The 26962-nt window shown below is 49.1% G+C and overlaps 1 protein-coding gene across 1 annotated transcript in view; it reads left to right on the forward strand.

Moving 5' to 3' along the window:
• The window catches only part of LOC111153370 (cingulin like 1), a 97048-nt gene that overhangs the window by 64221 nt on the left and 5865 nt on the right, over positions 1-26962 (forward strand). Inside the window, exons 8-14 of the mRNA XM_022512365.1 lie at positions 2088-2294; positions 3161-3265; positions 6875-7027; positions 7936-8106; positions 11309-11470; positions 14521-14610; positions 26512-26595. Coding sequence (XP_022368073.1) covers positions 2088-2294; positions 3161-3265; positions 6875-7027; positions 7936-8106; positions 11309-11470; positions 14521-14610; positions 26512-26595 — 972 coding nt within the window. The remainder of the gene's footprint in view (positions 1-2087; positions 2295-3160; positions 3266-6874; positions 7028-7935; positions 8107-11308; positions 11471-14520; positions 14611-26511; positions 26596-26962) is intronic.

Consider the following 26962-nt stretch of genomic DNA (forward strand, 5'->3'; position numbering starts at 1 on the left):
ATTTCGTGACCTGAATCAAAACCAAGAGTCTGACACTTAACTGACTGAGCCTCCCAGGTGCCCCTCTTTGCCCATTTTTTAATTGGGTTCTCTTTTTATTATTGAAGAATTTTAAAAATATATTCTAGATATGGGCCCTTTATCAGATATAGGGTTTATAACTGTTTTCTCTCATTCTGTGGGTTGTCTTTTCACTTTTTGGTGGTCTCACTGGTAGCCCAAAAGTACTTAACTTTCCTGACGTCCAGTTTACCTCTTTTGGTTGTTTCTGCTTGTGCTTTTGGGACGACATCTAAGACTTTGCCTAACCCAGGGTCACACATATTTACCCCTATATTTTCTTTTAAGGATTTTATAGTTTTAAATCGTACATGTAGGTCTGTGATCCATTTTGAGTTAGTTTTTGTGTATGGTGTAAGGAAAGGGGGTCGATTTCATCTTTTTGCCTGTGAATATCCAGCTGTCCCACCCTTTGCTGAAGACTCTTCTTTGCCCATGGAATTTTCTTGGCGCCCTTGTTGAAAATCAATCAACTATAAATGTTGGATTTGCTTGGGGCCTCTCAGTTCTGTCCCATTGAATTGTAGGTTTATTCTCACGCCAGTGCCTTGCTATCTTATAACTCTAGCTTTGTAGTCTCAAGTTTTAATGGGAAAGTTAGGGCAGGAATGGGCAATCTAGACTTTTCTTGTTCCTTCCCTGGTCTGACCAGTTATCGGATTCTTTGGATCCTTCCTCAGGCTTTCAACCACACTTTATTTCTCCTTGTTTGTCTTGCTGGTTTCGGTAGGAAAGGACACCCTAGTGGTCCTGAGAAGCCCTAGGGGTCAGGCACTTGAGTTTTCTCCTTCGGGACACCAGCTGTGTTCTGACCCAGTGGCTTGACTGTGATGGGTGTTCCCAGATGTATAGAATTAAACATTTGCGTTCGAAAAGATGCTCTGTTTTCTGAAATTCTCTAACTGGTGAAGTTCGGGATAATACAGCTTATTGTACTGTCAAGAGATTTAAAGATCTTTCTGGAAGGCTATGCAAGCAAACAAGCAGTTCCCGCAGATAGCTCTCCCCGGGGGCATGACATAACTTTCGAAGCCAACGCTTGCCCTCACTGGGCCTTCCCTTCCTTGTAGGCATCTGCACAGCTGTTCTGTGAGGATCCGATTTGCTGACGTTGGCTTCTTTAGAGTAGTGGAGAAATGGGAGGCAAGAGATCTTCTGGGAGAAGTGGAATTCTGGACAAGGCCATTTATCACTTCACGTTACTAAGCCCAAAAAAAACAAAAACAAAAACAAAGCCCATGCAACATTGGGAATTAGCAGTAACCACATTGTAATTGTCGCCATGCCTTTCTGTTAGGAATTTTGGGCAGCCCAGAGCTCATATTCAGAAGATGGCACCCAGAGCTTGCACGAGGAACTCTATCATAATTCAAGTGAATTTTAATTTCCGTTTTGTATTGGAACTTAAAAAACTGTAAACAGAAACTGTCCTTCATCCAGAACTTCCGCCAAGGGGCCCTGCACGTGGTGAGGGGTCAGGGATGTGGACTCGGCAGAAGGCAGTGCTCCCAAGAACAGGTTCTGAGTTGGTCTGCCCAGGTGCACTTCCTCCTAAGTGACCTTGGGCGAGTTCCTCATCTACCCAAGTCTCCGTTTCTTTGTCTCTAAAATGGTGATAGTACCCGCCACCTAGAGTTCCTTAAAAGCTTGAAATCCCGCGTCAAAGACTTAATGCAGGCAAGGGATGATGACAGTTTTCTGTACAGAGCTAGGGAGTGAATATTTGAGGCTTTGCAGTACCAGGGGCCTTCCCTTGCCGGCGTCAGGCTCTCCCCGCTCCGCGGCTATAGCATGGAAGCTGCCACAGACGGCGTGCTCACCAGCATACGTGGCGATGCTCCAGGAACACGTTATTTTTAATAACAGGTGATGTGCTGGACTTGGCCTCCAGGTTCTAGCCTGTCAATCCCCGGCTGCGCATGGGGCCTGGCTCATCTCGGGTTTTTAATAAAAGCCAGCCGTGCTCGCAGCCGGGGACAGCCCCTTGACGGCGGTTCCCACGTGCCCCCGATCCGTGTCTTTAACAGAACGTCGAGGTCCTGGCCAATCGGAGCAGCGCATCGGAGCAGAGCCAGCTCGGGGCTGAAATGCATGTGAAGGCTCTGCAGGAGGAGAACAAGAAGCTGCGGGGAAGCATCGAGGAGCTGGAGCAGCGCGTCGCCCGCCTGCGCGAGCAGATCGCCGACATGAAGGGCGATGAGGCCAGAGCAAAGGAAATACTCAAGAAGTGCGAGGTAAGGCTCGCCGGGCCCCCCACCCAGGTCTGGCCGCTGCAGATCCTTCCTTTTTCCTTCGTCTGTGGATTTGGAAATGCAAGGGGATTTACTATCATCACGATTTAGTAGGAAAGGTGAAAGCAATGGTGACCACATCGTCTCGGCAACCCGTTTCTGCTGTTCCTCTGTGATGGCATAAATGGGAGATGAGCTTGTCAATGAGGTGGGAACGGGACCGATGAGGTCAGAGTGGGGAACACCAGTGTCCCCGCTCACCCAGACGTCAGGCACCCTCCACTTTTTGACACTGGGTCGAGGCCATCCTAACACCACCATCAGACCCATTGTCACGCATGATAATTTTTTCTTCTTTAACACATAGTTGGCGGATTTTGAAGCTGCACCAGTTTGCACCAATTACTTAGTTTGCCAGGTCTCTTGAAGTGGGAGGCTGTTAGCAAGAGACCCTTGCACAGGGGGCAGTGAGAGCTCGCACCGGCAGTCCAAGAGGGGACAACAGCAGTGTAAGGGGAGATGTGTTCCAACAGGGCTTCCCAAAATGGTCCTTCATCAGAATCACCTGGAAGCCTTTTCCAGAACTGTGTGTGCCCACGTCTATTCCATACCTGCTCTTTCCGAAGCTCCGAACGTGAGGCTGGATATGTATTTTCAGTCACGCCAATGATTCACACGTTCACCTCTGGCGGAATAGGGAGCTGCAGTTGGGCCCACACATCTGAGAGCATACCTGTCGTGTGCCACCTCGGGCCAGCTGCTGGCTGTGTCCTTGGATGTCTCCCACATTCCTTTCACGCCCCCGAGCCCGCTCTCTAGGTAGGCACAACATGCATCCGTGTGCGCTCTGACCCCGTGTGTCATTGTAGAGCGAAAGCCGGCAATTAGAGGAGGCCCTTGTGCAGGCAAGAAAGGAAGAAAGAGAAGCCGTATCAGCCAGAAGGACCCTGGAGAGCGAGCTTGAAGACGTGCAGGTAAACACAGCTGTTGTTGTCCCAGCTTATTCCTCAGGAAAGACGCCGGAGAAGCAGCATGGGACAGACATGGATAGATCGCCATGGGTCCTCTCCTTGCAGGAAGTTTCCTGTAGTAAGAACCACACCGGGCTTCAGACCCTCCGTCTAGAGCTGTGGTCCTTAACCGGGGGACATCTGGCAGTGTCTGGTGACATTTTCGCTTGTCACAGCCAGGGACACACTCCTGGCTTCTAGTGGGCAGGGCTGGGCCGCTGCTGAAGGTGTTACAAAGACCAGGACGGCCCCCGCCGCCGTGATTATCTGGCCCCAAAGGGCAGAGGTGCCGAGGTGGAGAAATCCTGGTGTAGACATTAAAGAGCTTGACAGCTTTCCAGAGATAAAATATGAATTGAGTGAGAAGGCTGGCAGGCTCGGTCCCCGAGGCAGTGTGGAGTCAGCTCTCTGGCAGAAGCCAATTTCCTTTCTCCTCTGGGCAAGCATACGCCACACAGTGCGGCCCTTCAGAACAGCTATTAAAAGCAGGAGGAAGGCGGGGTTGTTTTTTTTTTTTTTGAAACTAGATAGCTATCTGTATTCGTAATCAGTAGATTCTTAGAAAATTAGCTTTTCCCATTTGAAGTTTACCAAGATTGTAGGAAGTACATTCCAAAAAAAAAAAGTCTGCACTGAAGTTCTAAAATGAGTTTGCACAGCGACCTCAGTGGGATGCTGGTATGTCCTTCCTCCTACCCTCTCTGGCTTTTAAAGAACCAGCACCAAGCACTCCTCAGGCCGCTTCTGAGGAGGCCAAAGCCATTGATTCTGTGCTGTTGTCAAAGACGAGATTGTTAACATTTTCCGTTGGGACCGTTGGATGGGGATGGGGCATATGAAAAAGATTAGGGGCTGACAAAGCGGTCAGGGTTCAGATTTGAAAATCTGCCTAATGCCTGATTGCAGCTCAGACGCAGTCCCAGCTTCCGTTTGACCAAGCCTCTCATTCCTGTGAGCCCATGGGCACACCTGCCACTCGGATTGTTAACAGGGACTAACAGGAGCCTTCCTCAGTCATACAGTAAAAGGCTCTGTGTCTTGACAGACGGTGGTCTGCTCAAGAGTACGACTCACTCTACCTCACTATAAATAACCCGTGTTTTGTGTTCTCCAGACTGATCGATTTCCCCCCTGTTTTTGTCCCAGTATTTTGGTTAGTGGGCTTATATCGCTGGTCTTGGAAATAGAGCCACTGTAGCAACAGCGTTTCACTCCTGACTCCCAGCTGCACAATGGGGAGTATGTTTCTTTTTGTGTGAGTTTGGAACACGTTTTCTCAGCAGTGGTGTATTGGAATACATTTCTGGGGGGACTGAGGAAGCAGAACATTATTCTCAACAGCATCTCTAAAATTTAAAGCATGTTAGAATTTTCTGGGTAACTCTTAACTCTAAATTTATGGGCCCTCGGTAGTCAGGAAAATTGTGATTCCATCACAACGGGCTAGAATCTGCATTTAAAGTTAGGAATACTCCGTCCTCACCCTGTGACTCTGACATACCAAGTCTTTAGACCACTTTTGGGGATAGGTATTAATTTCCAGCCACCAAGTTCTTATCATAGCCCTCATTGTGAAGCTGGACTATGAGACATACCCAGATGGGTATCTCTTCCTTGCCTTGACAGATCTTACTACCTTGGCAATAGAGGCAAGCTATAAGAAATGTTTTTAAAATAATTTAGCAACATTTCTTCCAGGCAAATGTGTGAGTGTCAGGGTAGGGTATGTGGGGTCTTGGGCAGAGCCCCAGGCCCAGAGTGGGTGAGTCTGGTGTCTCCAGTGGCACGGGAGACCGGGGCCAGACAGGGAGCCCTGCCTCAGCCAAAGGGGAAGCAGAGACGCACACAACATATGGAGGCTGACTAGAGCCAAGCCTGGCTTGGCTGCTGGCCTGGAGCCTCCAGGAGTGGGATCCAGGAGGAGGAAAAGAGAGGCTAGGGGATCTGCAGGGGCACGGCTTGAGTTGGATCCTATAGGAAGCCACTCATGTCCTTCTGCATTTGTTGCTTTTCGGGAATTTACATTTTGAGGTACGTTATTGAGAGTTTTCTCCCACACATGGAACCATGCTTGCCTTACCCTGCATGCTCCATTTTGCCCTCCAGCACCACAGAATCAAGCACAAACACAAATCCCAGGAGGTGACCCTGTTTCTGGTGTGTGCCCAGCTGGACTGTGGTGGGACACACTCCTGCTAATTGCCTTCACACTGAACTTCTGATTACCTTCCTTTTACCACCTTCTTCTCTCCCAATAGCTTTTGTTGACCTTGGTTTCCCACAGCAGTTAACTTCAGCAGCCCAGCTGTGTTGGCTGGTTCTGAGTGCAGTTGTCCTGGCAGAGTGGAAGAGCCAGAAGGCCTCCACAGGTGGCTTTTTGGCCCCAGGTCACAGGGCTGGCCAGCAGCATGGCTGGTTGTGCTTTGCAAACCAGGAGTGCCCCAAGTGATTTGGGAGTGTTTTCAAGAGGCCTGAGTTGGTACGTGTGAGAGCAGCTTGTAAACTGTTAAGCACTGTACAGATATAAACCATCGTCCTTCCAACAGCATCTGCGGGGACATAAGACACAAGTCCTAAGCAGGCGTGTAGCAACTCACATTCAGCCTTCAGTCCCTGAGACCATTTTCTAGATGATCTAGCCCAGGTCTGGGTCATGCTGCCCCTTTCTGAGCTCTGCCCCTTCTTAGTATCTTTATGTCAGTGGCCCTAGCACTCAGCCATTTAAAAAAGCCAGCACGATCTTTCTAAGATACTTTAGGATTTTGTTTTAGAGCTCTGACCTTAAAGAAGGTCAGGCTCTGTGACCAGGTGAGGTGAGAGCTTCAGGGCATCCCAGGGAAATAGTGCACCCAAGATAGTTTCATTTTATGGTAAGTGCTAGGATTTGGTGCTGAATCACTAATCAACACTCATTTGCACTTTTCTAACTAGTGTCTTTTCCATTTCACCCTACTACTCATCAAGTTTATCTCCCTGTGGATTGCCAGATTCCTTTTTCTTCTGTGTATGAGTCCAACCCAGGATTCTGTTGATTACAACTCCTTCTACCCAGGTGGACTCTTGACCTGTGGGTCAACGTTCTCTTTCCTCATGGATTCATTTTTGGGTATTTTAACTAAGATGCATCTGCAGAGCAGAGGGGATTCTAGAATGTGAGGTGTACTGCTGCATAGTACAGGATGTAAATGGCCACATTGGTTCAGGTTTGTCAGACGTACATCTTTACCTCTCTTTGCAAGCACGAACTTGGAAATTTCATGTTTTCAGACACTGTCCTTAATCACTGGCCTGAGCAGCCTTGGCCATCTTCTGTATTTCTATAATAAATCCTTTGTCTGTCCCTTTATTCTCATGCGTGTTTTTGGCTGAGTCAACTTTGCATTTGGGTCCCTGAATTTCAGAACCAACCATGTCCTTGTGTCTTGTAATGGCTTTGCTTCGGTCCTATTCCTTATCACCCATGTAGCAGGTCTGATTGCTTTGAGGTGTTACTGCAGAACTCCCTCTGCTGCCTGTTCCTGGGGCTGCCCCAGTAGGTAGGTGACTGCACTGTCCCTTCCCTGCCGTCTGCAGAGAAATCTGAGTCAGGCCACCCAGGAGCAGAAGCAGTTGTCTGAAAAGCTCAAAGATGAGACAGAGCAGAAGGAGCAGTTAAGGAGACTGAAGAACGAGATGGAGAATGAACGGTGGCACCTGGACAAGACCATCGAGAAACTGCAGAAGGAGGTGAGGGCCAGGGGAGCGAGAGATGTGGGCAGAACACCTGGGCTGGGGCCCAGTGCTCTCTGAGGACCTGTTGAGAGCGAAGGAAGCCTGCCCTTTTGTCTAAGCAGGCATGCATCAGATTCCCGGGTCCCCTGAAGCAGCTCTTTGGACTTGTTGAGAATCCCAGTTAAAGGGAAACTGGTCTAGAAAATGCCAGTATCCTCTGGATTCTGGGCCCAACTCCTCTCACCAATTCCCCAAAGAAGCCTGGCACGTAAGGGCAGACTTAACAAATGTTATCTGATTCAGAACCCTGGGTAACGTCTGCATTTGCACCCATCTTTCTTGTCCAGGAGCATGAAAGGCAGTTTCAAAGTCTAGTAGTTGTTACTTCTTATCTCTGCCCACCTCTGCCCTAAAATCCTCAGAAGGGGGGGAAGCACAGAGCTGAGGGGCTCCCCCCATTCTAGGAGCCAAGAGGAATGCCTGCCATCTTCTGATACCTACTGTGTACCAGTCACTGTACTAGCTATTTTGTAACTGGAATTCTATCCCTTATGTATTAATTCTGACAACATCCCTGTAAGGTAGATATGATGATTCCAGTATTTCCCATGAGGACACCACAGAGGCCCAGTGAGGTTTAAGTGCATGGCCCAGTTACATAGCTGGTAAGTGGCAAAGCAAGGGGGCATGACCCTGGGCTATGTATCTAGCCATGAAAGGTGTGCTTGTTCACTCCTCGTTGCTGCTTCCATGTTACAGGTGACTAAGCCTGGATAGCCCATGACCAGGTGCTTTGCAAAATCTTTGGGGAGGTTGTAGAAGGAAGAGGAAGAGATGTATTGTTTCGATGGAACCCAAACCTGGTTCTCAGGCCCCAGCTGGAGCGTCACAGGGTGGGCTCACACCCATGTCACTCCTTCCAGATGGCTGACATTGTCGAGGTGTCCCGCATATCAACCCTGGAGCTCCAGAACCAGCTGGATGAGTACAAGGAGAAAAATCGCAGGGAGCTCGCAGAAATGCAAAGGCAGTTGAAGGAAAAATCCCTGGAGGCCGAAAAGTCACGTCTGACTGCCATGAAACTGCAGGATGAGGTAATACCTGGCCAGATCGGTTCCTGGTTTACCCCCACCCCACCCCCACTTTGTTCAAAGTATCCGGGGAGACTGCCTTGAACCTCTTCTAGGAGAGACTCGGGGTATATTGGAAGACAGCATTTGGACTTGATTCTTCAGTGTTAACCCTTAGGATGGTCACATGGGGCAAATGGCATTCAAAGACACAAAGTCCCAGGGCCTCTGGGGTGAAATTGACATAACTTTAAAGTTACTATTTTCTCGATTAATCCAAGAGTTTCTGACTAAAATGTTTAGCGGCCATTTATGGAGCACCACTGGTATACCCAGCTGTGTCTTAAGGATTGATGTATACTAGTGTTTTAATTTAACCCTAGAACACGAATTATAGCAAACAATTGCTTTTTGACGTTCATTTATAAAACATAGACTTTTATGAGAGCGCGTGTGGTGGACGTGAACTTCAGGACAATGAAAATGGGGACAAAAAGAAATCTTCAGGAATTTATGAGTCCTGAAATTATTAAAACATATTTTTAGTTTTATACTTAGAAATAGTAGAGCAAAGTAGCTCCAGTGTTCGCTCCCTTCAATCTTGACTTAGAAAGAACTGAGAAAAATCATGGGAATGTTTTTGATTATTTTAATGGAAAGCTGAAAGTTCTAAAACACAAGTACGGTGTGTGTCGATTTTTCGCTATGCTTCTTGCCAGCTGGATCACCTTGAGCAACTTACCCCAATCTTCTGAGCATCTGTTTTTCCTCTTTGAAAACACACCCAATAACGATGATTTAATAATGAAATGAGATAAAGTGTGAGGCTGGAGAGCCGAGGGTTTGTATATCCTGGACACGAATGTTAAGGTTTTTTTTTAAGAGTCCAAGGTTTTGCTTTTTTTCATAAGCAGGGCCAAGAGCATCAAGATTCCACAGGAAAACAAGTTTTTCTTTAAAAACAAACTTTTAATATCTTTGATGATCAAAGAAATGTCACCCATGAGTCAGTGCTGGTACTGTGTGAAAGAAAAAAGGATATTCATTACAGACTTCTAGAACGTTTCTGAAAGGATCCTGATAACAGGTCCCCTCTGCTGTAGGGGCGTATGAAGGTAGGGCCCCCGTAACTGAAATTAGCGTAGTGACATCACAGTTCTCTCTGGCATTAAAAGAAAGTCATTTGTATTTCTACGGCAGATGGGAGGGGAGATTCGGATATTTGCCAGAACACCAACAAATACAGGGTTCTGCTGCTTTGATTTCAGAAAAATCACAGGGTCACGATGACCTCTGCAAAACAAAAAAAATGCTTTTTGTGTAATGGTTATTATTCTGCCAGAATCTTCGGATTGGAAGGCACTTTAGAGATCCTCTAGTTAGATGAGGAAACTGAGGTCCAGAGAGATTAGTTATGGCCACAAGGAGACCAGTCTTGTGTATAAAAGAGCAGTCATTCAAAAAAAGATCCCTCATGATGAAAACGAAAGATGGCTCTTCCTCGATTTTTGTCAGGGGTGCAGCCCTGTGAGACACAGCTTCCGTCAGAATGGCAGAGATGGACACCTCATCATTCTGGAAAGAAAATGCAGGCAGATACTGCCCTGCATCGAGCTATGGAAGTCGGTGGGGTTGTTGGAATTGGCAAGCCAGGGTCACCGTGGATCCTTGGAAAACTCAAGCTCGCCTCTGTTCATGGCCGCCAACCCTGTGTTTTGGTTGAGCCGAGATAAAGCTGTCCATTAACATAAGGGGGGCAGGGGGTCTGTCCTCGGGGAAAAGCACTGCCTTCTTTGCTTTAAAAGCAATAGACATTTGACCTGTTTTGCCTTTGGTGTGGAGCCAGAGGAGTTCTGAGGAAGGTTATCTCTAAAGAATGAAGACTTGAGTTCACTGTTGGTTTTTTGTCTGAAACCCACTTAGCGAAGGGCAGTTCTGACTACTTAAAGGGATCACTAGTGTAGCAAGGAGTGCTTGTGATCCCAGACGCTCTCCACATCCGCTGGGGCATGGCCTCATTGAGTGCTCTTTTTGACAGAGCCCTCGCGAGATGTTAGGACGGACTGTTAGCACCACACCAGACCAGGGTCTTTATCTGGAGAGGCCTTCTTCAGGCTGTGCTGTTCTCACAGAAAGGTCAGGGGTTCCTGTCAGCTTCCAGGAACCTGTTTCCTAAAGTCTTGCCACTGGGCTTCTGAAACTATCCTAACCTGGTGCCCCCCCCCCCAAGACTGTCTTTGAGGCGTCCCCAACTCCTCTGTGAAAATCACCCCCAAAGGACGCTGTGCTCTGATGGAGTTTGCCCCTCACTGTTATCAAGGAGCTAAAGCCCTGGACTAGTTAGTTGTTCCGAAGACTGCTTTCACCCAATACCCTGTACCTGCCCCAAGTGGGAAGGAAGTTGGAGACAAAACACGCAGCCCTTGTCTTCACTGAATCAATCCACGCAGATGTTTGAGGAACACCTACGTGCAGTGTGCTGAGGTGGCTCGTCCCCTCAGGGACCTTCCAGAGAAGTAGAAAACAGAGACGACCCCTCACGGGTCAATCTCTTCGTTGGACTTTCTTCAAAGCTGTTAGTTCAGTGCCACCTTGTGGATGAAAAAAACACTGTGAATTATGGCAGCGGAGGCAGGATTTTCTTCTAGAGAGCAGATGGTTTCACCTTCTATGTCTGTTTATATTATTGGATTTGGTGCCTGTGAGTTGTTTTGGGGTCATTAATTTCGTTTTTTATTTTCCCCTCATTTTGACCCTCCATTGAGATGATGCTGGTACAGGTGGGTAATAACCTGCACTGTGGGAAGCACTTACCTAGTTCGGTGACTTTCAAGTGTTTTTGGCCGTGACCTATATACTAAGAACTCCACCTCGCATCGCAACCCAGTAATATGTGCATCCATACAGATGTATGAGGGTCTAATACAGAGGTTTCACAAAACAATATCTGTTTGTACTCTGATATTTTCTGTTCTATTAAATTTCAAAATGCTGGCCTACATGTACAAAATTGAATTTATAACCCCGTGGGTTGCTCCCTATAGCTAGGAAGCTGCCGCTTTTTAGAGGAAAGGAAACTGAGGCCCAGAGGGAGCTGGAACTGGCTCAGGGTCTTCTGGACTGCAGGATATGAGCACCCCCTGATCATCTGTGGGGTCAGCCTCTCTGCTGTCTGTCCAGATGCTCTCCCGATGCAGCCCAGGTAACCACCCAGCCCTCCTTCTAGGTGCGCCTGATGGAGGAGGAGCTACGGGACTACCAGCGAGCTCAAGACGAAGCACTCGCGAAAAGGCAGCTTCTGGAGCAGACGCTGAAGGACCTGGAGTACGAGCTGGAGGCCAAGACTCACCTCAAGGATGACCGAGGCCGACTCGTCAAGCAGATGGAGGTCTGTAGGCCATGCGGGCGTGAGCCGGGGCCCATGCAGGGTGAGCGCGGGGCGCAAGACAAGTAGCCTCTCTGTGCACACCCAAGCCTTTGGGATCCTTCGGTTTTTATTCCCTGAAACAGCCAGACCTGAGTAAAGTCATTTCTTGATTTGGGAAGAAGCTGGTAGTTCATAGACTCTTAAGATGTCAGAGCTAGAAGGAGTGATAGAAACAGTTTAGCACAGTGTCCTCTTTGTCTTGAAGAGGAAGCAAAACCGAGCCCCAAAGAGGCCAGGTGGCTTTACGTAAGGGCACATAGATGGTGCATTTTCTGTTGGTTGCTTTGGGAAGTGCTTCCAACTACAGAGGCCACAAGACTGCTGTAGATAGATCTAGGGAGGGGCTGAGTTGTGCCTCAGGCCGAAACCACCTACCTCCTGGGAACAGGCAGCTCGTTTGTCACACCACACACTCCATTCGTGTCTCCTGACTCTGGCCCTTTTTTTCCTGACAGATGGTCCAGCTTTGCCAAAGCCAGCAGCAAACTGTGGCTCAGTTCATTTTTGGATATACCATATATACGTGGTCTAAGACAGTGTGTCAGAATGTGCTCACTGGGGTCACCACCTGGGGGTGGCCTGTTCACCGTGTGAAAACACTACACGGTAGAAAAAAGGGAATTGAGTAACAGAATTGAAACATGAACAAGCACCTGAGCAGGACAGGACGAATCTTAATATCAGTCCACCTGAGCTTATGAAAAAGAATAATCCTCAAGAACAAACCCAGCCACAAACCAGAACACCCTCCCCCTCTCTGGGAGAGGGAGAGAATCAGTTCCCACACTTATGGGAGAAGTTAAAATTCTCAAGGTTTTGATAAAAAGACAGTGCTCAAGGACAGGGAGAGATGGTTTGAATTTAAAGTCAGTGGAATGTCTGGTTCAATTTTGCAAATAAATAAAAATAACTTTTAAAACCTCTTTGTAGCAATTTCCATCTAGGGAGAGATGTTTCAGCCATTGAAGATTTTATTAGATGGGCCCTTTTTAGACACTAGAATAACCTGGCATGGTTTTGTTGTCCTTTTGTAGGATTGCTGTGTATTTTGCTATTGTTCCTATTTCTGATCTCATTAGAGAGGGTCATTTTAAGGCAAGCTAAGGTCAACCCAGTTAACTAGGAAGTGATTTGTCAAGGACCCAGACAGTCTGGTTCGAAGCAAGCTAAAGCCGTGTTGGGCAGCTGTGTGAGAACCTTTGGTGTAATGGACCCCTGACCTGGGCCCCTGAATGCTCCTGGTGGGTTTTGAAGAGCACAGACTTCAGACAGGAAGAGAGGCCTGTGAGGAGGTGCTTTTAGTTAAGCATTGGGTTGTCATCTTCTTCTAGAACATTCTGACTGAAAGAACATTTCCTTCTGCCAGCTCAAGGTCTAGAAGCAGTGACATGATGGAATGTCTCTTGCCCCTGGGCACTATTTTAGATATTTCTTCATTAATGACAAAATGAACAGCTCTCAAGGCCCTACCGCTGAGCAGCACGCTGCAGGAGCGTTGCCTCCCCTCAGAGGCAGCTGGGAGGAGTGTCTCACTGTGACAAATGTCTTGCCTTTTCCTTCGCTAGCACTTAACCAATTAATTCTCAGGACTCAAGAGCTCTCTCAACACCAGGCATTTTCTGTAAAGGCAGAAACTCAGGTGGCTTTTTTATGTAAATGCGGCAATTGGGGATCCTTGTTGAGATCTGCCAAGAGCAGGGACCGCGGGACAAATGGGACAGTCTGAGCAGAGCCCGACGTTCCGTTCCAACTTGGTCTTCAAGCCTTTCCGCTCACGGGAGAGAGCTTTCTGGGTTCCTATAGATGTTGTTCACCAGCAGGGAAGGCATTCACAGACATTTACTCATTCACGTTGAGTAAGTCTGATTTTGGGGCCTTTTGGAGATGTCCATAGCTTGTCAGCCCTACTTTGATGACTGTAGAGACGGTGTTTTTCCAGTGTTTTTCTGCAGACTCGTGTTTCAAAACTCACGATGATGATTGCTTTTTAGCAGGTATGGTGCAGAGTTAATCCAGACATATGACACATGGGCGGGTGACAGGAGAACCTTGTGCGCAGACCTCACAAGCCCCTCTTGCTAGGCAGGGTGGTTTGTGTTAGAAGCGTCTTTTTTCCTACATGCAGCTACTTTGACACGCTTTTCTCTTAGCACTCAGTGGTGTTAAGCAAGGAGCCAGCCAGGAAGACAGAAATGATAATTCTTCTGGAATTATGGGGCCACCGCTGTCCCTGTGCTCCTCAGGTGCAGATTTGGAACTGACTACATAATGCATGAAGTGTCTGAGGTGCCCTAGAAAAGAGGCAGGGGCAATAGTATGTCATAGCCTTTACTCCTGCAAGGCTCTTGGAAACTGAGCAGGAAGGAGGGAAAGCATTGTCCGGAGCTTGGAAAAATATTTTTTTAAAGATTTTATGTATTTATTTGACAGAGAGAGAGATCACAAGCAGATAGAGAGGCAGAGCAGAGAGAGAGGGGAAGCAGGCTCCCTGCTGAGCAGAGACCCTGATGCGGGACCTGATCCCAGGACCCTGGGATCATGACCTAAGCCAAAGGCAGAGGCTTAGCTCACTGAGCCACCCAGGCACCCCAGAGCTTGGAATTTTTAAAGAAATGTGTTTTGGATGATGTCTAAGCTCCCACATTGCCTTTTAACAGGTAACCTGTGGAACTTAGGCTTAGGTAGATCTTTGTAAAGTTACTGATTCCTAAGGGGAAAAAAAAGACAGGTAGGAAACAGGCTAAAATGTCCTTAAGGCTTATGTTAGGTTCGGGGTAATATTTTTTCTCCTTTCACAAATTTTTGAAATGCACAATTACATCTTCCATTATGAAAGCAATACCACACGGTTTTTTGACAGTCTGAGAAGGACATGCGTCCTTTCCCCGAACTCTGGTGATAACTCAGCTCTGATCTGCCTTGGAGGTTTGCATTCCCCAGGGCCATCCTTGCACCCCACCTGGGTTAGTGCGAGTTCCGTAATACTGTGTTGTGTCTCCCTTCTTTCTTAGGACAAGGTGTCTCAGCTGGAGATGGAACTGGAAGAAGAAAGAAATAACTCAGATTTGCTGTCTGAGAGGATCACTCGGAGCAGGGAACAGGTACTCTCTGTAGTTGAACGATGAACGGATTGTCCTTCCTGGGAAAGGAAACGTGAGAGGCAAAAAGCAAAGGATTCAGCTAGAGGAGGGAAGAAAAGTTCTTGCCTTATAGAAATGATGGAAGGCTGAGTAATGTTCCCCATAGGAAGCCATGAAGAGGGAGGTTTAATATATAACATAAAACACACAAAGTGGAAGTTTGTTATGGGTAACAATCTATTAGCCCTAATAGACAAAGTGCTTTTAGAGCAGAGGCTCTAAGAATCATCAGTCCAACAAGCAACTGTGTGAAACTGGGTAGCTGGTATGGTGTTAGTGCCATGGGAAGTGGAGGATACGATTGTCCTTTAAGAACTTTACCAGCTAAATAGCAGTACAGACACCTATGAAGCCTTCACAGTACAGTAACCACCTCTCCGAGTGAATGCTTTCTGGAGTTCTCAGAGGTGAGGAATTCTACTTCCCTTCGATCTGTACAGCAACACTGGGAGGCAGCCGGGGACAGTGCTGGCTGTCCTCACACTGGAGTTAATAGAACTAATTTTCCAAACGACACTCCATGTAATCCGATGGTTTTTGAATTTTGTTTCCATTTTTTAATTAAAAAAAAAAAAAAAAAGTTTAGAGTGGCTGAGTTCTGTCCTGGGGATCGTGAGTCCTGTCACTGGAAAGCGGTGGTCCCCTTAACTGGTTGCCTTGCCCAAACCATTTGACAGATCACATGGGGAAACATTATGGGACAGGATTCAGCACACTGAGTGACAGTTTTGAAAAGAACCTGTATTCAGTAATCTCGGCTTTCCATATCCATGATACCCCTGGCTATCCGTAGAAACCTCTGAAAGGATGTATTTTCAACGACAACTTAGTTGTGTACTGGGCTCTGAAAATGGTACCAGAGAAACCATACATAGACATTCAGAAGACTCTTCACCTCTTGATTTGTTTTGGGCACTTTTTTTTTTTTTTTTTTTTTTTTAGAGATTTGATTTATTTATTTGAGAGAGAGAGACAGGGAGAGAGAGCATGAGAGAGGAGATGGTCAGAGGGAGAAACAGACTCCCTGTGGAGCTGGGAGCCAGATGTGGGACTCAATCCCGGGACTCTGGGATCATGACCTGAACCAAAGGCAGATGCTTAACTGACTGAGCCACCCAGGCACCCTCAGGCACTTTCTTAATTCAACAAAGCAAACTAAACCTAAAAGCCTTGGGTGATGCTGAGTACAAATGAGGAAATTTTATTTATTTTATGAAGAATTAAAATTAAAAATCTGAAATACACATTAATTTGGGCAAAATCTTCTATATCCAAAGAAGCTCTTTCCTCTGGTCGTTCTTGGACTTCCCCACATGCCCCACCTTTGCCTCACCTCAGGACAACCAAGAACTGGAAGTTCTAATGCCTGGAGACGATGCCATTCCAAGATGGCAGCCCCTCGTCAAAGTTGAAGGGGAATCACTGGCTTCTTTTCCCTCAGCCATTGTTTCCCTATTGACAGATTTTTTTTTTTAAGATTTCATTTATTTATTTGAGAGAGACAGGATGAGCGAGAGAGAGCATCAGAGGAGAGAGGTCAGCGGGAGAAGCAGACTCCCTGCCGAGCAGGGAGCCTGACGTGGGACTGGATCCCAGGACTCCAGGATCACAACCTGAGCCGAAGGCAGTCCCATAACCAACCGAGCCACCCAGGTGCCCTATTGACAGATAGTTTGCAAACGAGTAAGATAGTCATGCTGTTTGGTTTCTGAGAGTGGAGAAATTCAGTCTGAGGCTCCATCCTCTCTTCCCAATGAGTGCAGCTTCAAGTTCTGTCTGCATGTTCCAGTGCTGTGCTTGTCCCGTCCTCCTCGAGCGAGGCACAGCCCAGCAAGCAGGAGCTGCAGAAGCTTAGGGAAAGTCTGTCATGAAAACCTCAAGTCCAGATGGATTGCCCAACCTTGACCCTTGAGCCCTTGTACGTTCTTACTAAAGTCTGCATTTGTTAGGTTCTTTCCCTGGTATAAAAGCTGCTTGGTGACACGTTCCTGCCAGTGTGGCTGAGCCCCCATGATGCCACAGTGCATTTCAGGATCTGCTAAGCACTCATGATAACAGAAGTAGCCATTAATTTGTTTTGCTAATGCTGCCTGTGGCTTAGGGAGGGAGGAAGGGTGGCAAAGTCTGTCATCCTGTCAATAACGAGGCAGGCAAAACAGACTTTCCAAGGCCCCTGTTTGACACCAAAAACAAAACACAGCCACACTGGAACAGAAAGTGGTTGCCTTGCTCAGCTCAGCTGATGGCCCAACCTGATGAAAACTGATTGCTCAGACCGGTTTCTTTGTCCTCTCACCTGAGCTCGTGAGGCATAGAACTGCTCTCCGTGATGTGGCCAAGGTCCTTTGAAGATCCTTTGAGCCCAGAACTTGAAGGAAGCCCAGGGAGGAGGTTAAGGGAACGAACTTGGTCTCCTGGAAAGAGCACGGGCCTGTGAGTCCCGGGTCTGACTCCTGCTCCAGCCCCATGGGGTCCCAGGGCAGTCCCAGCGTCTCTGAGCACCATCTCTAATGTCTGTGAAAGTGCATCTCTTCTCCAGATTCCAACGCTGAGCTCCTCTGACCAGGCTGCGTCTAACCAAGGGTCTGAGTCCCTTGAAGTCCCCAGCCTTCCCTGTGTCTGAGGTGCACGCCCGAAGGGAGGGTTCCACAGCCTCTAGCCTATTTGCCCTGCTGGTTCTGTTTTCTCCTTCTATTTCCTTTCTTGTCCCTGTCCTCCCTGAGGTGGGGCGTGGGGGTTAAAGCTTGGTGCCTGTCGTAGTGGAGGAAGGGAGCATTGTGGTTACCTTGTTGTAGGAATTGCTGAAACAGTTACCTTACCCCCAAGGTAAGGCCTGTCTTCTGGCCTCGGCTGCCTCTGGATTTGTGAGGAAGGGTAGCGTAGCGAGCTGGCTGACCAAATGCCTGCCTCGCAAGACGGCGTTTAATTCTTACCCAACTCTGAGGTCAATCTGAGACTTCTTGTTTGCCTTGTAAAGTAAAGGTTCCAAGGAAGGGCCCTGGGTACAGACAGTCAGGCCCTATCTTGGATCCGCTTAGGTCAATTTGTTGGGCCACGTGCCTACTGCCTTCCTGCCAGAATCAGAGAAAGGGGAAACTTCCAAACTTAAGACCCCCATCTCCTCTCCCTGCCGAACACCAACCTGTGATGCTTCCTTAACAGGGACATTCCCTAAAGAACAGGAAATTGTTCCCGTCTGGTATCTCCAACCTGATTTACGGCGTCCGCCCGGAAGGCTCAGCAGACTGCTTCCAGGCACTGTAAAGGGAATGAATGGGGAGTTAGACTTTTTGGATCTTGCTCTTTCAATTGAAAGGGGAAAAGTTTATAGCTCTTACCTAAACTCTGCTTTCTTATAAGCTCCCCTTCTGAATTTTGCTTTCCCCAAACATCTCTCTCTTTTTTTTTTTCCTCGTCTTAGTGGCAGGGCTTAGGTAGAAAAGCTTGGGGGAAAAAAGTTTTCACAATATGAGCCAACCCCTTTCACAGACTCTTAGATCTGGCACTACCTCCAAGTTCCTCTCCCCAGACTTCTCATGCAGTACGCAGGAGATCTGAGGCCCAGGGCCCCCCGTGATCTGGCTGGCTCGCACAGATGGTCAGTTGCAGAGCTGGTCGCAAATCTCCTGGCTCCCCAAACAGGCTTCTCTCTACTGGTGTTCGGAAGACCTACCGTGTACACAAATAGCATGGTGGGGAGGCTGCAGAAATGATCAGGTCGGCCCCTGTCCTTGAGTGCTGTGTTTGGAGAGATGGAGGATGCCCCCTCAAATGGATAATTAATAACAAAAAGCAACAGATACTAAATGCCAAGTGCAGGATTCAGGCAGCTCACGAAGGAAAGGCCATCATAGCAAGGGATGATGGTGGGAGTTCTTAGAGGAAGGTGAACCTGGAGTTAGTTTTGTTTTATTTGTTTGTTTTTAAAGATTTTATTTATTTATTTGGCAGGCAGAGAGCCAGGCAGGGGGCAGAGGGGTGGGAGTGGGGGAAGCGGGCTCCCTGCTGAGCAGAGAGCCTGTTGCAGGGCTCGATCCTAGGACCCGGAAACCATGACCTGAGCCGAAGGCAGAGGCTTTAACCCACTGAGCCACCCAGGTGCCCCCTGGAGCTAGTTTTGAAGAAAGGGTAAGATTTAGACAAACCAAGGAGTGGGACGGGAATCCTAGACAGAATGGGTAGTGTGAATTAGGCTTGGGAAGTAGGATATTTACAGTGTTTGGGGGACAATGAATGGACTACTGTAACTTGATCGGGTTCTTGGTTTCCATAAGGGAATAACAGGGGGTAAGTTTGGAGAGGCAGGTAGAGGGTATTGAATGGACCCTATCCTGAAGACAGTGGGGAGCCTTCGAAGACTGTGGAGCAGGCAGTGAAGCATACACAGAAGCATACATTAGAAGATTAATGTGGTGGGGTTGGGAGTAAGAATAGCAGAAAGGGAGACCAAGAGAAAGCTCAACTGAATTGTTCCCTGGGACAGAGAATAGAAAAGGCAGTTATGAGATCAAACATCCTATCCGTTGTATGTTTTTCCCCCTTCTTGTGCATACATTTGACACTCAGTAAATGCTGGGCACATTATTTGTGAGTTCCAGCTGTTCTTTTCCATACATGCTCAGGATATAATTTTTTAGACGGATGGATTCAGGAAATCCTAATGGGAATTTTTTTCCCCCAAACTTTTTGGATATTTGAATTTTGTTTCTAAATCTGGCTAACATGGAGAAGGCACGGATTTAGATGTGATAAAATCGTGTCTTACTCTGTAAAACAGAGGTGAAGCGTATTTGTTTTCTCACCCAAATGTGGTTTCAAACCTGATTCAGGAGGTTTCTGACTTGTAAGTTGAAGGAATATTGATTTAAATACTGGGTATTTCACCGGCTTTGTTCTGTTTAAATCCAAAAAAATCCTTTTTTTCTCTCTTTCCTCCAAAACCAGTCTCCATTTACAATTGCTGTCTTTACTGAGGATTTGCTAAGTGCCGGGCCCCATGTCCCCTGCCGTACATGCTTTTGTGTCTTTGTTTTCGGCTGTGAGTAAGTGACCACCTAGGCTCCTGAAGCTTGGAGGTCCAGCCAGGATTTGACTCCAGCCACTGCCTCCCACCTGTTCCCATCATTCCAGCATCAGACTTAAGACTGGTAAAGACCCTGCATTTGGGGCCTCTATTCCCAAGTTAAAAATAAGGCCACGGTGTCTTTTAATATGGATGAAGATTAATGATCTTCTCTTGACTGTTTAGTGGGTCCAGGATTTACACAGTGAAAGAGAGGCCCGGCATTGGTGTTTTCGAAATGTGTCCTACAGGCTGCTATTCTAGTTACTGAGCACTGCCGTGCTGTTGCTGGTGGCTGAGTACAGACAGTTAACAGTTAGGGCCGGGCCTCCGTGGAGAGGTGCTTCCCTGGCCGTGGAAGCTGAGATGACCCAGTCCAGTGGAAAGAGGGTTCTTCTAATGTAGGCAGCTGGCAGACAGGAGTAAAAATACCAACTCCAGAGCTCTGGGTGGCTTTACAGTCTTCCCAGGGGCTGAGTAAGGCTTCCCTGTGGCTTTGGCAACAACAGAGTGAATCCTGGTGGATCAAGTTGCAGCCCTCTGCATTCATTTTTGGAACCGCGCCCTGGTGGTCAGCTCACCCCTGCTCCATGGTCTGCACCAGGGTCATGCTTCCCGTGGGATATGGTACCAGGAAGTAAGGCTCTTTGAGCAGCCAGTGACTAGAAGATCAAAATGGGGCTGCTTTCCTTTGAATTGAAATGATCCTGGTCTCAGAACTGGCTCCAGTTGTACCAGCAGCTTAAAACCCCTTGTGTGTAGTTGGTTAATAATGATTTTCCTCTTTTAGGATGGAGGATCTTCCTGGTGTTTTTAACACCAGCCAGGAGTATAGGTCCCAGACCCCCTACATACAGCCCAATGGTAAACACAGGTGATGGGGTGAGATGTTGTTATTAGTGATCATAAATATCTCGGGTTTCTCATTAACCTGGAAGGCAGCTGCTTCTAATCCTGAGAGCTGGCTCAGGTCGTGGCTGCCTGACATAAAGCCCACCAGAATCTGATACTATTATTTCCGATCAAAATGCTCGGGGTTTAGCATTCCTTCAGTCCAGCTGTGATAACTGTTGCCTTCAGCTCCTGTTCTGTTTTTAATTTGACTGGAAAGTTTTTGTTCGGTCTATTTAGTATCGTTGAAGGGTAAACAGCATGGAAAGCATAAGCTTATATAAAGAAATGTTTTCCCAGCCTCGGATTTACTTCTCTGGTCTCTAGGAGGAAGCTGGCCAAGCCAGAGGCTCTTCTCTCTCCCCTCTCCCCTCTCCCCTCCCCTCCTCTCTTCTCATCTCATCCCTTCCCTTCCCTTCCTTTCCCTTCCCGACAGTGTGGGCTCAGGGTAAGAAGGAGCTGGTTTGGAATTTTCTCAAGTCATCGGGCCGGTCCTAGGGATCACTGTATTGAGCAGAACAAAAACATTTCTGGTTTATGGTGAGACCCAGCCTTGGGAACGTTGTCCGTCACTCCAGACGATATTCCTTGTATAAGGCTCCAAGTAGTGGATTTGTTTTGGAATTTCCTGTCAGACTGTCCTTATTGAAGAAGTGAAGGAAGCCTCTCCTGCTTGCTAAAACGCCTGGTTTGCAAAAGAGTCAGGAAAAACGGATGGCCCAGTCCCAGCAACTGTGAAGTTTTATGGTTGCACACTTGTTCCTTCCTGTTGTTCACTCTGATTTATTTTGCACGTCCATTTTAATAGCCATCTTTTGAGGGGAGGTAGGGGAGTATAAATAATGACTGTTTTATTTTGTTTTGAGAGGGTTTTGGGGAGCACCATCATTTGCCTAGGACTCTCCAGGGAGGTTTTTTTTTTTTTTTTAAGATTTTATTTATTTGTCAGAGAGAGAGAGAGAGAGAGAGCACAAGCAGAGGGAGAGCCAGGCAGAGGGAGAAGCAGGCTCCCTACTGAGCAAGGATCCCGATGCAGGACTCGATCCCAACATCATGACCTGAGCCAAAGGCAGATGCTTAACCCACTGAGCCACCCAGGTGTCCCTCCAGGGAGGTCTTGAACCTGAGGAGACCTCTGGGATGCTGCCCCCTGAGTCCTCCTCTGCACTGGGAGGCCCATTTCCTGGCAGGACTCAGATTTTCCACTCAGTGGCACCGAGGGAGGGAGACTTCGGCCACTGGCTGCTGCTTTGAGTCACAGGGATTTCCCTGAACCCCTCCTAGTCTGGGCCCAGTGCCGCGTGGCCCCTTGGTGGTCCTTGAGTCCCTCCCTGGAGCTTGTCTGCCTCGCTCCACTGTGGAAGTCCCCGCCAGAATGGTCTCTCCTTCACTGAGAGACCTGGGTCTTCCATGTTTGCTGGGAGGCAGAAAAGGAGTGAATGATTTTTGGCCAAAAAGCCTGGGTTAGAATCCCAAAGCTGCTTCCAACATTCCTGAACCTCCCACCTGGGAAAGGGGTGATACCATCTACCTCGGAGAGCCGCAGGAGGACTGACGGGCCCAGAAATGCCTAGGATGCTCGCATCACCCCGGGCATGTCACCAGGGGCTTTGGTTCTTGATGTTTCCCTCCTGGGTCCTCGGGCCTGGAGCACAGCCTCAGAAACCAGCACCCGATGGCCTAAAAGCAGATGCCGTAGACAGACAGCTACAACCACACCCTCGTCTTCGCTCTGCCGCCCTTCTATGTCTTTTGGTATTTTTCAGCCTAATGCCTCACAGCGACTAAATTTCTAAATTTCTTTCTCTCTCCACAAGCCCATAGTTCTTCCTCATACCCCACTTCTGGGAAAATAATGTCCCTTTCCTTCGCTTCCTTCCCTCCCTCCCTCCCTCCCATGCGTCTGAGTTACGGGAGACTGCCCCCGCGAAGTCCTGAACTATGCTCTCTCTCTCAGAGGCTCAGAGAAAGTTCTGTCCCCTGCCCACCCCCCACCATGCTGCCCCCTGCACTGGGCCTATGTCCTGATCCTCCCCATACACAGTCTCCCTGGCCAGCTCCCTTCTTGTTACTGCCCAGCGTCTGTAACTTACCCCTTCTCCATGATTCTCACCCTTGCCTGTTAATAGGTGCCAGGCCCCACTATTGCAGTCCTCTTAGGGGTGCTCATGTCCCCAGCCCTCCAGTTGTGGCTGTCATCTCCTCACCACTGGAGTTCGAGGAGAGATGCTTACCTATCTCTTCGCACCCAGCACCATCCCAGTTTCTGTACTTGGGTTCCCCTCTCTGCCGAGCCCTCCAGAGCCGACTTCTTGTCTGGCTCAGGAGCTTTCCCCCAGGCTTCCCTCTGCCTGACCTTCCTCAGTCCTCAGCCTTCTTGGCTTGTGGGACAGGGCAGTGTCCTGGTTTCATTCCAGTCTCCCCTAATGGGAGATGGGCGGGGGGAGGGGTTGTTCCCCAGGGCACAGCTCTGGGGTCTCCTCATTCTTCATACAGTTCTCCTTGGGGACCTCATCTGGCCCATGGCTTTAGCTGGTGCCACCTGGTGTCCGCACCTGTCTGCAGCCTCTCCTGGACTCTAGGGGTAGAAGGGGCTGGCGCAGGACCTGCATCCTCCGGGGGGTGGGGGGTGAGGACTAAGTGAACAGCACTATAAAAATGCTCAAGGCTTCCCTCAGTAAGTGCAGTCCAAGCTTGCTCTTGTCACCATGTAATAACAGCCCCCGTGGGACTGCTCCCTGTCTCCTCGCTCTTAACCTGCCTGTCCCTTGCCCCTCCGTGTCTAGTCCAGTCCTTTTGGTTTCTCCAGCACCCCGTCCTCTTGCTTACCAGCGCTCTGACTCACCAGTAGCCCTGGTCTGGGAAGCTGTGTTCCCTCCCCTGCCCCTTTCTCTAGCCTGCCTGAGCCTGGCCTCTCAGGTGGGTCACAACTGAGGGGTCCTTTCCCTGGCCCTCTACGCCTGTGCTGTGGTCACTGCCATGCCCCGACATGTATTCTTTTGTCCCCCATGAGGCTACAATGAGGGCAGGTCCTATGTTGGTCTTTGTCAGTGTCCTAGGGCTGATAACATCATTGGAGCAAAGGAATGAACCCATCCTGTCACCCATCCCGTCATTCCAAGACCAGTTCTGCCCCAGCATGCACGGATGTGCACGTCCTTTCCCGGGACACTCCTCGGTGTCTGGAGAGATGGGGTGGCTACTCCGGCGGGGGGATGGGGGCAGGGGCCTCTGGCTTCTGCAAGGGGAGAACCACACAGCACCCACCAGAATGTGCTTTCACTGTGTGACTGGCCACCTCAAAGGGCCTTTACAGGCTGATTCATTCAGGTGCCTTGTGTTAGAAATGATTCTGCTTCCCGGACGTGAGGTGGCTGAGGTCACACACAGGTGAACTCAGAGACAGAGGAGAAGCCGGGCCTCTGCTGCTCGGCTGGGTAATGACTTCCCATCACAGTGACAGTTTAACTGTGTTCCCGGTGAAGGCCTGGCCTCCGCCCTTGGGGTGTGAACGGAACCCTTTCCCCCCTGCAGGAGGCACAGGGCAGTCCCGTGGCCCAGCGGCACTGACGTCCTCCATGCTCCTGTGGGGTGTGTCGGCCGGTTTGGAGGCCGGACTTGGAGTGGGGCTGTGAGCCCGCATTCGTTAGCTGTGGACTTTGTGCTCATGTGGCAGTTATTGGAATATTCCAGCACCTTTGTAATAGCTGCTTCTCAGGGGCTCTGGGGCCAGACAGGCGGGAGCTGGGCCTTGGACGGAATTCTCCATGCTCTGCCGGTTGACCCTTAGCATTGCTGGCATTTTTTCCCTGTTGCTTACGTATAAGGGTGCCCTAAGGAGATTGCCTTCTTCCCAGGTCTTGGTTTTTACATGACCGCTATATTTGAACCCTTGATCTGTCTGAAGCCTTTGCACCAGGTTGGTCCAGAGAGCTGAAGCCTTTGCACCAAGTTGGTCCGGAGAGCCAGGGCAGGCAGAGTAGTGGGCTATGAGTAGGCTTGGTGTGGGTTCTATTCCTGCTCTCTCTGGTCACGTGTATCACCGCCCCTGGCATCAGTGTCCCCTGCTATAGAATTCTGAATCCCCCTGACTTAGAAGCCTGCCAGTCAGAAATGCAAAAATGCTCACGTTTTTTTATGTTGGCCACACGGGGACTCCATTACCCGTGGGCAGAGGCCGAGCCTCCTCTAGGTCCAGACCCCACCCATCACCAGCCTTGTTCCTCAGCCCTCCCTGTAACGCACTCTGGGCCACGCACACCATGCTGCCTTTCATTCCGGGCATGCCCCGTGGCAGGGATAGTGGGAGATGGGAGCAGATGCAAGCATGGCCCAGCATGACTATGTTCCCTCTTATTCTCTTATTAGCCACCACCACCCCCGCCTCCCCGCTCCCGCCCCAGGCAGAAGGCAGGGGAGGGGTGTGCTTTTCCTTTACTCGGGCTTGGACAGGTGGTGAAAATGCAAGTGGAGACCAGGCTGGTGAGACCATCACAGGTGCACTGTAGGCACCCAAGGACTGTCGTGGGTGCACCTCTTACCCAAGCTGAACCCCCATCTTATGAAGGAAGGGGTGGTTTTATTCTGCTGCTTCACCCTATTCAGTTCTCCCAGCTTTTTCAGGCTGCCCTCTGCTGGACAGTCCTGGGAACAGGGTCTGGGGCTCCAGTCACTGCCGCCCAGAAAGCCCTGGGGACTGGGAAACAGAGGCAGGCTGTGGGATTTCTTTCTGGGGACTGCTCCCCTAGGCCCATTTCCTGTTACCATAGATGAAATCCTTTGTAACGCTCAGCCCTTGCCAGGTCACCTGCAGCTGTCTGGTGTTCCTGTGGACTTTTGTTTCCGGCCCACGAAGGGAGCAGTCTAGCAGCATCTGAGATATGCTAAGGGTAGAAGACTTTCCTGAAGTTGAACGTGTCATGCAGCAGTCAGGAGCTCAGAGGAGTGCTAGCTCCCGCTCTTCCTAGTTGCGTAGATCTCGGGCAAGTTGGATCGCTGACTCATCCCCGGATGAATGATGTCTGGACCCTCAATTTTAGCACCGGACATCCTATGCCCTGAGAACATCGTCCGAGCCGGGCGAGCTGGCCAGGGTGGTTGGGCACTGTGTAAGCTGATGAGCTTCTCTAAGCCCCAGTGCCATCTGCAGAGTGAGGATCACCTACTTCCCGGGGTTGCTGTGGGGACTGTGGGGACAATGATAGTGCTTGTGGAGTGCGAAGCAGGTGAATCCACTTTTCTGGAGCTGTCTTCACCCAGTGCCACAAATGGGGTGGCCTAGAACAGAAATGTACTATCTCACAGCTCTAGAGCCCCAGAGTCTGAAATCAAAGTGTCAGCAGAGCCGTGCTCCCCTTGGACCTGTAGGAGAATTCTCTGATGCTTCTTCCGGGCTTCTGGAAGCTTTCTGGCTCTTTGGCAGTCCCTGACGATAGATGGCTCCCTCCAATCCTCCATCCTCACGTGGCATTCTCTCCGTGTCTCTCTTCAAGGGGCTAACTTTTCTGGGTACATGTCTGTCCCTCAGTCCAAATTTCCGCTTTTTATAAGATCTCTGGTCATACTGAACTAGGGCCTACCCTAATGACCTCACTTGGGCTCGGTTACCTCTGTAAAAACCCTATTTCCAAATAAGGTCATATCTTAGGGACTAGGAGGTAGACTTCAGTATACCTTTCTTTGGAGGGGGGCACACCATTCAGCCCATAACAGCAGGGTTTTTTATGACCGTTACTGTCGTTTGTGTCCTTGTCTTTGCAATCATCACAAAACCAAGAGTTTCTAAGCAACAGCTCCTGCCCCAAGAGGAGAGAGCATGATGAAGAGAAGCTGGCTTGGTGGTTGGAATTCTGTCCCCTAGATGCAGAGACAGCCCCTCTAACTGCGGGGCTTTGTTCTCCTTGGTGCAGGTGGAGCAGATGAGGGCCGAGCTCCTGCAGGAGAGAGCCATCAAGCAGGACTTGGAGTGTGACAAGATTTCCCTGGAGAGGCAGGTAAGGCTGGTCTTGGATTAGACCCCCCTCGGTGGGGTCTCCTTTGCATGGCACCCCAAGAACTCTGGGGCCTAACTAACCTGAGAGGTGGAGGTGTTCTGAAGGCCTTTTCCAGAGAGGTTTTGCCAGTAATATTAAATCCGCTTGGAGACTGAGCAGCTGGGGGGGAGGACTTGCAGGTGGCGTCTTTTAGATCCTAAGAACCTAGCTTCTGACATAAAGGGAGTGAAAAAGCCATGCGTTGCCAACAGAGCGTCCTGGAATCGTTTCTTTTACATGCTATTCATGTAAACTCTTTACCAAGATCATATGATATTGGCGCAGGAGCTGGTTTCTCCTGCCATCCCCACCTCCCACATACGTTTAT

This window comes from Enhydra lutris, unplaced genomic scaffold, assembly GCF_002288905.1.
Source record: "Enhydra lutris kenyoni isolate GAN:26980312 unplaced genomic scaffold, ASM228890v2 scaffoldscaffold31, whole genome shotgun sequence".
In the NCBI taxonomy this organism is placed as follows: domain Eukaryota; kingdom Metazoa; phylum Chordata; class Mammalia; order Carnivora; family Mustelidae; genus Enhydra; species Enhydra lutris.